Raw genomic sequence first — 10,282 nt, 5'->3', positions numbered from 1 at the left:
GGAGGCGTGCGTGGCCACGCAGTCGTGGGTGAACAGGGAGTACAGGAGAGGGCTCAGAACGCAACCTTGTGGGGCCCCAGTGTTGAGGATCAGCGGGGAGGAGATGTTGTTGCCTACCCTCACCACCTGGGGGCGGCCCGTCAGGAAGTCCAGTACCCAGTTGCACAGGGCGGGGTCGAGACCCAGGGTCTCGAGCTTGATGACGAGCTTGGAGGGTACTATGGTGTTGAATGCCGAGCTGTAGTCGATGAACAGCATTCTCACATAGGTATTCCTCTTGTCCAGATGGGTTAGGGCAGTGTGCAGTGTGGTTGAGATTGCATCGTCTGTGGACCTATTTGGGCGGTAAGCAAATTGGAGTGGGTCTAGGGTGTCAGGTAGGGTGGAGGTGATATGGTCCTTGACTAGTCTCTCAAAGCACTTCATGATGACGGATGTGAGTGCTACGGGGCGGTAGTCATTTAGCTCAGTTACCTTAGCTTTCTTGGGAACAGGAACAATGGTGGCCCTCTTGAAGCATGTGGGAACAGCAGACTGGTATAGGGATTGATTGAATATGTCCGTAAACACACCGGCCAGCTGGTCTGCGCATGCTCTGAGGGCGCGGCTGGGGATGCCATCTGGGCCTGCAGCCTTGCGAGGGTTAACACGTTTAAATGTCTTACTCACCTCGGCTGCAGTGAAGGAGAGACCGCATGTTTTCGTTGCAGGCCGTGTCAGTGGCACTGTATTGTCCTCAAAGCGGGCAAAAAAGTTATTTAGTCTGCCTGGGAGCAAGACATCCTGGTCCGTGACTGGGCTGGGTTTCTTCCTGTAGTCCGTGATTGACTGTAGACCCTGCCACATGCCTCTTGTGTCTGAGCCGTTGAATTGAGATTCTACTTTGTCTCTGTACTGGCGCTTAGCTTGTTTGATAGCCTTGCGGAGGGAATAGCTGCACTGTTTGTATTCGGTCATGTTACCAGACACCTTGCCCTGATTAAAAGCAGTGGTTCGCGCTTTCAGTTTCACACGAATGCTGCCATCAATCCACGGTTTCTGGTTAGGGAATGTTTTAATCGTTGCTATGGGAACGACATCTTCAACGCACGTTCTAATGAACTCGCACACCGAATCAGCGTATTCGTCAATGTTGTTATCTGACGCAATACGAAACATCTCCCAGTCCACGTGATGGAAGCAGTCTTGGAGTGTGGAGTCAGCTTGGTCGGACCAGCGTTGGACAGACCTCAGCGTGGGAGCCTCTTGTTTTAGTTTCTGTCTGTAGGCAGGGATCAACAAAATGGAGTCGTGGTCAGCTTTTCCGAAAGGGGGGCGGGGCAGGGCCTTATATGCGTCGCGGAAGTTAGAGTAACAATGGTCCAAGGTCTTTCCTCCCCTGGTTGCGCAATCGATATGCTGATAAAATTTGGGGAGTCTTGTTTTCAGATTAGCCTTGTTAAAATCCCCAGCTACAATGAATGCAGCCTCCGGATAAATTGTTTCCAGTTTGCAGAGTTAAATAAAGTTCGTTCAGAGCCATCGATGTGTCTGCTTGGGGGGGGATATATACGGCTGTGATTATAATCGAAGAGAATTCTCTTGGTAGATAATGCGGTCTACATTTGATTGTGAGGAATTCTAAATCAGGTGAACAGAAGGATTTGAGTTCCTGTATGTTTCTTTCATCGCACCATGTCACGTTAGTCATAAGGCATACGCCCCCGCCCCTCTTTTTACCAGAAAGATGTTTTTTCCTGTCTGCGCGATGCGTGGAGAAACCTGTTGGCTGCACCGCTTCGGATAGCGTCTCTCCAGTAAGCCACGTTTCCGTGAAGCAAAGAACGTTACAGTCTCTGATGTCCCTCTGGAATGCTACCCTTGCTCGGATTTCATCAACCTTGTTGTCAAGAGACTGGACATTGGCAAGAAGAATGCTAGGGAGTGGTGCGCGCTGTGCCCGTCTCCGGAGTCTGACCAGAAGACCGCCTCGTTTCCCTCTCTTTCGGAGTCGTTTTTTTGGGTCGCTGCATAGGATCCACTCCGTTGTCCTGTTTGTAAGGCAGAACACAGGATCCGCGTCGCGAAAAACATATTCTTGGTCGTACTGATGGTGAGTTGATGCTGATCTTATATTCAGTAGTTCTTCTCGACTGTATGTAATGAAACCTAAGATGACCTGGGGTACTAATGTAAGAAATAACACGTAAAAAAACAAAAAACTGCATAGTTTCCTAGGAACGCGAAGCGAGGCGGCCATCTCTGTCTGTCTGTCTCTGTCTGTCTGTCTCTCTTTCTCTCTTTCACATCTTCTTAAAGCTTAATTATTCACACAGAAATATGAATCAGTCGTAGATGAAGATAAAGATTAAACAGAGAGTTGCAGATGAAAACCAGGATTGAGAGAGAGAGGGGGAGTCCAGGATTCCCCTGAGAAGGTGTTGGGTTAGGATTGTGCTTTTATACTGAGAGAGAGAGAGAGAGAGAGAGAGAGGGGGAGTCCAGGATTCCCCTGAGAAGGTGTTGGGTTAGGATTGTGCTTTTATACTGAGAGAGAGAGAGGGGGAGTCCAGGATTCCCCTGAGAAGGTGTTGGGTTAGGATTGTGCTTTTATACTGAGAGAGAGAGAGGGGGAGTCCAGGATTCCCCTGAGGTGTTGGGTTAGGATTGTGTGTTTTAAAGCAGCAGGCCTCGACAGTACATGTCTCTGCTCTGAGGAACCCCAGGAGGGTTGGTAAGTCTGTTTTAAAGCAGCAGGCCTCGACAGTACATGTCTCTGCTCTGAGGAACCCCAGGAGGGTTGGTAAGTCTGTTTTAAAGCAGCAGGCCTCGACAGTACATGTCTCTGCTCTGAGGAACCCCAGGAGGGTTGGTAAGTCTGTTTTAAAGCAGCAGGCCTCGACAGTACATGTCTCTGCTCTGAGGAACCCCAGGAGGGTTGTTAAGTCTGTTTTAAAGCAGCAGGCCTCGACAGTACATGTCTCTGCTCTGAGGAACCCCAGGAGGGTTGGTAAGTCTGTTTTAAAGCAGCAGGCCTCGACAGTACATGTCTCTGCTCTGAGGAACCCCAGGAGGGTTGGTAAGTCTGTTTTAAAGCAGCAGGCCTCGACAGTACATGTCTCTGCTCTGAGGAACCCCAGGAGGGTTGGTAAGTCTGTTTTAAAGCAGCAGGCCTCGACAGTACATGTCTCTGCTCTGAGGAACCCCAGGAGGGTTGGTAAGTCTGTTTTAAAGCAGCAGGCCTCGACAGTACATGTCTCTGCTCTGAGGAACCCCAGGAGGGTTGGTAAGTCTGTTTTAAAGCAGCAGGCCTCGACAGTACATGTCTCTGCTCTGAGGAACCCCAGGAGGGTTGGTAAGTCTGTTTTAAAGCAGCAGGCCTCGACAGTACATGTCTCTGCTCTGAGGAACCCCAGGAGGGTTGGTAAGTCTGTTTTAAAGCAGCAGGCCTCGACAGTACATGTCTCTGCTCTGAGGAACCCCAGGAGGGTTGGTAAGTCTGTTTTAAAGCAGCAGGCCTCGACAGTACATGTCTCTGCTCTGAGGAACCCCAGGAGGGTTGGTAAGTCTGTTTTAAAGCAGCAGGCCTCGACAGTACATGTCTCTGCTCTGAGGAACCCCAGGAGGGTTGGTAAGTCTGTTTTAAAGCAGCAGGCCTCGACAGTACATGTCTCTGCTCTGAGGAACCCCAGGAGGGTTGGTAAGTCTGTTTTAAAGCAGCAGGCCTCGACAGTACATGTCTCTGCTCTGAGGAACCCCAGGAGGGTTGGTAAGTCTGTTTTAAAGCAGCAGGCCTCGACAGTACATGTCTCTGCTCTGAGGAACCGCAGGAGGGTTGGTAAGTCTGTTTTAAAGCAGCAGGCCTCGACAGTACATGTCTCTGCTCTGAGGAACCCCAGGAGGGTTGTTAAGTCTGTTTTAAAGCAGCAGGCCTCGACAGTACATGTCTCTGCTCTGAGGAACCCCAGGAGGGTTGGTAAGTCTGTTTTAAAGCAGCAGGCCTCGACAGTACATGTCTCTGCTCTGAGGAACCCCAGGAGGGTTGGTAAGTCTGTTTTAAAGCAGCAGGCCTCGACAGTACATGTCTCTGCTCTGAGGAACCCCAGGAGGGTTGGTAAGTCTGTTTTAAAGCAGCAGGCCTCGACAGTACATGTCTCTGCTCTGAGGAACCCCAGGAGGGTTGGTAAGTCTGTTACCGTATCCTGGAAGGGGTTATGAACATAGTGAAATACAAACCCCCCCAGCATACAACAGAGGCTGTGTGTGTGTGTGTGTGTGTGTGTGTGTGTGTGTGTGTGTGTGTGTGTGTGTGTAAAGTTCTGGAGGAGTGGCAGCTCGTCAGGTTTTACATACAGTAAAACTAATTCAACTAATTGTCTGGAAACAGACTGTAATATCAGGCTCCTATTCATGGACTGGATGTCTGGAAACAGACTGTAATATCAGGCTACTATTCATGGACTGGATGTCTGGAAACAGACTGTAATATCAGGCTCCTATTCATGGACTGGATGTCTGGAAACAGACTGTAATATCAGGCTCCTATTCATGGACTGGAATAAAGGCCTGGTCAGTTATTATAGGGAGGCATCCGGGCCAGATGGTCAGGCTATCACCTCTCCAGTGTTGAAATAATAATCCTCTATCCAGTGTTGTATTAATCATCCTCTCTCCAGTGTTGAAATAATCATCCTCTCTCCAGTGTTGTGTTAATCATCCTCTCTCCAGTGTTGTGTTAATCATCCTCTCTCCAGTGTTGAATTAATCATCCTCTCTCCAGTGTTGAATTAATCATCCTCTCTCCAGTGTTGAATTAATCATCCTCTCTCCAGTGTTGAATTAATCATCCTCTCTCCAGTGTTGTGTTAATCATCCTCTCTCCAGTGTTGTGTTAATCATCCTCTCTCCAGTGTTGTGTTAATCATCCTCTCTCCAGTGTCCTCTACTACTACTACTACTACTACTGATGCTACTACTACTACTACTACTAATACTGATGCTACTGCTACTACTACTACTACTACTGATGCTTCTACTACTACTACTGATACTACTACTACTACTACTACTGATGCTACTACTACTACTACTAATACTACTACTACTGATGCTACTACTACTACTACTACTAATACTACTACTACTGATGCTGCTACTACTACTACTACTACTACTACTACTGCTACTACTACTGATGCTACTACTACTACTGATGCTACTACTAATACTACTACTACTGATGCTACTACTACTACTACTGCTACTACTACTGATGCTACTACTACTACTGATGCTACTACTAATACTACTACTACTGATGCTACTACTACTACTACTACTACTACTACTGATACTACTACTACTACTACTGATGCTACTACTACTACTACTGATACTACTACTACTACTACTACTGATACTACTACTACTACTATTACTACTACTGATACTAATACTACTACTGATGCTGCTACTATTACTACTGCTGCTACTATTACTATTACTACTACTACTGATGCTACTACTATTACTGTTACTACTACTACTGATACTACTACTACTACTGATGCTACTACTACTACTACTACTACTACTACTGATGCTACTACTACTACTACTAATACTACTACTACTGATGCTACTACTACTACTACTGCTACTACTACTGATGCTACTACTACTACTGATGCTACTACTAATACTACTACTACTGATGCTACTACTACTACTACTACTACTACTACTGATACTACTACTACTACTACTGATGCTACTACTACTACTACTGATACTACTACTACTACTACTACTGATACTACTACTACTACTATTACTACTACTGATACTAATACTACTACTGATGCTGCTACTATTACTACTGCTGCTACTATTACTATTACTACTACTACTGATGCTACTATTACTGTTACTACTACTACTGATACTACTACTACTACTGATGCTACTACTACTACTACTACTACTACTACTGATGCTACTACTACTACTACTAATACTACTACTACTGATGCTACTGCTGCTACTACTACTACTGATGCTACTACTACTACTACTACTACTACTGATACTAATACTACTACTACTACTACTACTGCTGCTGCTGCTGCTACTACTACTACTACTACTACTGATACTACTACTACTACTACTACTGATACTACTACTACTACTATTACTACTACTGATACTAATACTACTACTGATGCTACTACTACTACTACTACTACTACTACTACTGATGCTACTGCTGCTACTACTACTACTGATGCTACTGCTGCTACTACTACTACTGATGCTACTGCTGCTACTACTACTACTACTACTGATGCTGCTTCTACTACTACTCTGTCTTTCTTTGACTCTAGGTTCTGCTGGCCAGGTTTGTCTGTCTGTCTGTCTTTCTCAGACTCTAGGTTCTGCTGGCCAGGTTTGTCTGTCTGTCTGTCTTTCTCTGACTATAGGTTCTGCTGGCCAGGTTTGTCTGTCTGTCTTTCTCTGACTCTAGGTTCTGCTGGCCAGGTTTGTCTGTCTGTCTTTCTCTGACTCTAGGTTCTGCCTGCCAGGTTTGTCTTCTCTGACTCTAGGTTCTGCCTGCCAGGTTTGTCTTTCTTTGACTCTAGGTTCTGCCGGCCAGGTTTGTCTGTCGTCTGTCTGTCTTTGAAGTGTTTTACTAAAACCTCCTGAGGCCATCTGAGGACACTTCAGTTAAACTCCTTCATTCATCCATCCCCCTGTCTTCAAGCCTCTCTTCTTCCCTCCTCTAACCCTCTCCTCTCTCCTCCTCCCTCCAGCTATACTCTGAGAGTGGTGGGTAATGGAATCAAGGCCCAGACTGCTAATCCAGAGGTTAAAGTGAAGGAAGGGGACCCAGTCATCCATCAGATCATTGATAAACTCAAGCACATCAATCAGGTGAGTTATCCCACCTCCACTCAGACCCAGTCTGACCCAGTCAGACCCGAACCCTGCTCAGATCCCAGCAGCAGACTCTCCCAGCTCAGAGGAACGATACAGCCTCCAGACACAGAGATTTGTGTAGATTTGTGTAGAATGGCTAGATTGTTTCCACAATTTCCACAATGTCCCACAATAATGTATTTATCTGGGTCAAAGATGCCCCACTATAATGTATTTATCTGGGTCAAAGATGCCCCACTATAATGTATTAATCTGGGTCAAAGATGCCCCACTATAATGTATTTATCTGGGTCAAAGATGCCCCACTATAATGTATTTATCTGGGTCAAAGATGCCCCACTATAATGTATTTATCTGGGTCAAAGATGCCCCACTATAATGTATTTATCTGGGTCAAAGATGCCCCACTATAATGTATTAATCTGGGTCAAAGATGCCCCACTATAATGTATTTATCTGGGTCAAAGATGCCCCACTATAATGTATTAATCTGGGTGAAAGATGCCCCACTATTCGACCCCAAACACAGACCCTAACCCCTAACCCTAACCCCTAACCCCTAACCCCTAACCCCTAACCCCTAACCCTCTAACCCTAACCCTAACCCTCTAACCCCCTAACCCCTAACCCCTGACCCCTAACCCCTAACCCCTAACCCCTAACCCTGAACAAATGTAAAAACAAATACAAATGTTCAGAAATATTTTCTTCAAACTTTTTTGCACAAGAATATAATTTATATAATACGTTAGGATCCTCAGCAAACGTTCAGGTTTCGACTTTTAGGAAGATGAAGCTGTGTGGAATAGTTGGGGGGAAAGGATGAAGCTGTGTGGAATAGTTGGGGGGAAAGGATGAAGCTGTGTGGAATAGTTGGGGGAAAAGGATGAAGCTGTGTGGAATAGTTGGGGGGAAGGATGAAGCTGTGTGGAATAGTTGGGGGGAAAGGATGAAGCTGTGTGGAATAGTTGGGGGAAAAGGATGAAGCTGTGTGGAATAGTTGGGGGAAAAGGATGAAGCTGTGTGGAATAGTTGGGGGAAAGGATGAAGCTGTGTGGAATAGTTGGGGGAAAAGGATGAAGCTGTGTGGAATAGTTGGGGGGAAAGGATGAAGCTGTGTGGAATAGTTGGGGGGAAAGGATGAAGCTGTGTGGAATAGTTGGGGGGAAAGGATGAAGCTGTGTGGAATAGTTGGGGGAAAAGGATGAAGCTGTGTGGAATAGTTGGGGGAAAAGGCTGAAGCTGTGTGGAATAGTTGGGGGGAAGGATGAAGCTGTGTGGAATAGTTGGGGGGAAAGGATGAAGCTGTGTGGAATAGTTGGGGGGAAAGGATGAAGCTGTGTGGAATAGTTGGGGGAAAAGGATGAAGCTGTGTGGAATAGTTGGGGGGAAAGGATGAAGCTGTGTGGAATAGTTGGGGGGAAAGGATGAAGCTGTGTGGAATAGTTGGTGGGGAAAGGATGAAGCTGTGTGGAATAGTTGGGGGAAAAGGATGAAGCTGTGTGGAATAGTTGGGGGGAAAGGATGAAGCTGTGTGGAATAGTTGGGGGAAGGATGAAGCTGTGTGGAATAGTTGGGGGGAAAGGATGAAGCTGTGTGGAATAGTTGGGGGGAAAGGATGAAGCTGTGTGGAATAGTTGGGGGGAAAGGATGAAGCTGTGTGGAATAGTTGGGGGGAAGGATGAAGCTGTGTGGAATAGTTGGGGGGAAAGGATGATGCTGTGTGGAATAGTTGGGGAAAAGGATGAAGCTGTGTGGAATAGTTGGGGGAAAAGGATGAAGCTGTGTGGAATAATTGGGGAAAAGGATGAAGCTGTGTGGAATAGTTGGGGGAAAAGGATGAAGCTGTGTGGAATAGTTGGGGGAAAAGGATGAAGCTGTGTGGAATAGTTGGGGAAAAGGATGAAGCTGTGTGGAATAGTTGGGGAGAGGATGAAGCTGTGTGGAATAGTTGGGGGAAAAGGATGAAGCTGTGTGGAATAGTTGGGGGAAAGGATGAAGCTGTGTGGAATAGTTGGGGGAAAAGGATGAAGCTGTGTGGAATAGTTGGGGGGGAAAAGGATGAAGCTGTGTGGAATAGTTGGGGAAAAAGGATGAAGCTGTGTGGAATAGTTGGGGGAAAAGGATGAAGCTGTGTGGAATAGTTGGGGGGAAAGGATGAAGCTGTGTGGAATAGTTGGGGGGAAAAGGATGAAGCTGTGTGGAATAGTTGGGGAAAAAGGATGAAGCTGTGTGGAATAGTTGGGGGAAAAGGATGAAGCTGTGTGGAATAGTTGGGGGGGAAAGGATGAAGCTGTGTGGAATAGTTGGGGGGAAGGATGAAGCTGTGTGGAATAGTTGGGGGGAAGGATGAAGCTGTGTGGAATAGTTGGGGGGAAGGATGAAGCTGTGTGGAATAGTTGGGGGAAAGGATGAAGCTGTGTGGAATAGTTGGGGGAAAAAGGTTTGTTGCTTTTTGAACATGGGGACGTTTGAAGTAGCAACTAGTAGAACAAACAAACAAACAAACATCGATTTGCTCAATTACAGTCAAAAAGGGGATGTTTTCTCTGAGAGCAAAATCTTCAAAAACGGACTCCTTTATTGTTTTTCTTTTGAAGAGAAATGAGTTCACGTTCCGTTTCATACTCATTACCAGGTAAAGCTGTTTCACGGGTTCTCAGTACACGGCACCAGAGAACGTTGAGGGACTAGGGAAACCACCAGTTCTCAGTACACGTCACCAAAGAACGTTGAGGGACTAGGGAAACCACCGGTTCTCAGTACACGTCACCAAAGAACGTTGAGGGACTAGGGAAACCACTGGTTCTCAGTACACGGCACCAAAGAACGTTGAGGGACTAGGGAAACCACTGGTTCTCAGTACACGGCACCAAAGAATGTTGAGGGACTAGGGAAACCACCGGTTCTCAGTACACGGCACCAGAGAACGTTGAGGGACTAGGGAAACCACCGGTTCTCAGTACACGTCACCAAAGAACGTTGAGGGACTAGGGAAACCACTGGTTCTCAGTACACGGCACCAAAGAACGTTGAGGGACTAGGGAAACCACCGGTTCTCAGTACACGTCACCAAAGAACGTTGAGGGACTAGGGAAACCACTGGTTCTCAGTACACGTCACCATAGAACGTTGAGGGACTAGGGAAACCACTGGTTCTCAGTACACGGCACCAAAGAACGTTGAGGGACTAGGGAAACCACCGGTTCTCAGTACACGTCACCAAAGAACGTTGAGGGACTAGGGAAACCACTGGCTCTCAGTACACGGCACCAAAGAACGTTGAGGGACTAGGGAAACCACCGGTTCTCAGTACACGTCACCAAAGAACGTTGAGGGACTAGGGAAACCACTGGCTCTCAGT

At 46.7% G+C, this 10,282-nt stretch overlaps 1 protein-coding gene across 1 annotated transcript in view; it reads left to right on the top strand.

Annotated features, from left to right (window-relative positions):
• The window catches only part of LOC118947128 (glypican-5), a 286,720-nt gene that overhangs the window by 115,096 nt on the left and 161,342 nt on the right, over positions 1 to 10,282 (top strand). The window contains exon 7 of the mRNA XM_090206690.1: positions 6,792 to 6,912. Coding sequence (XP_090062816.1) covers positions 6,792 to 6,912 — 121 coding nt within the window. The remainder of the gene's footprint in view (positions 1 to 6,791; positions 6,913 to 10,282) is intronic.

The sequence above is a fragment of the Oncorhynchus mykiss genome, chromosome 18 (assembly GCF_057628025.1).
Source record: "Oncorhynchus mykiss isolate SJ-2025 chromosome 18, ASM5762802v1, whole genome shotgun sequence".
NCBI classification, from domain to species: domain Eukaryota; kingdom Metazoa; phylum Chordata; class Actinopteri; order Salmoniformes; family Salmonidae; genus Oncorhynchus; species Oncorhynchus mykiss.
The sequence above is the reverse complement of the archived record's forward strand: the minus strand, read 5'-3'. Positions and strand labels throughout refer to the sequence as shown.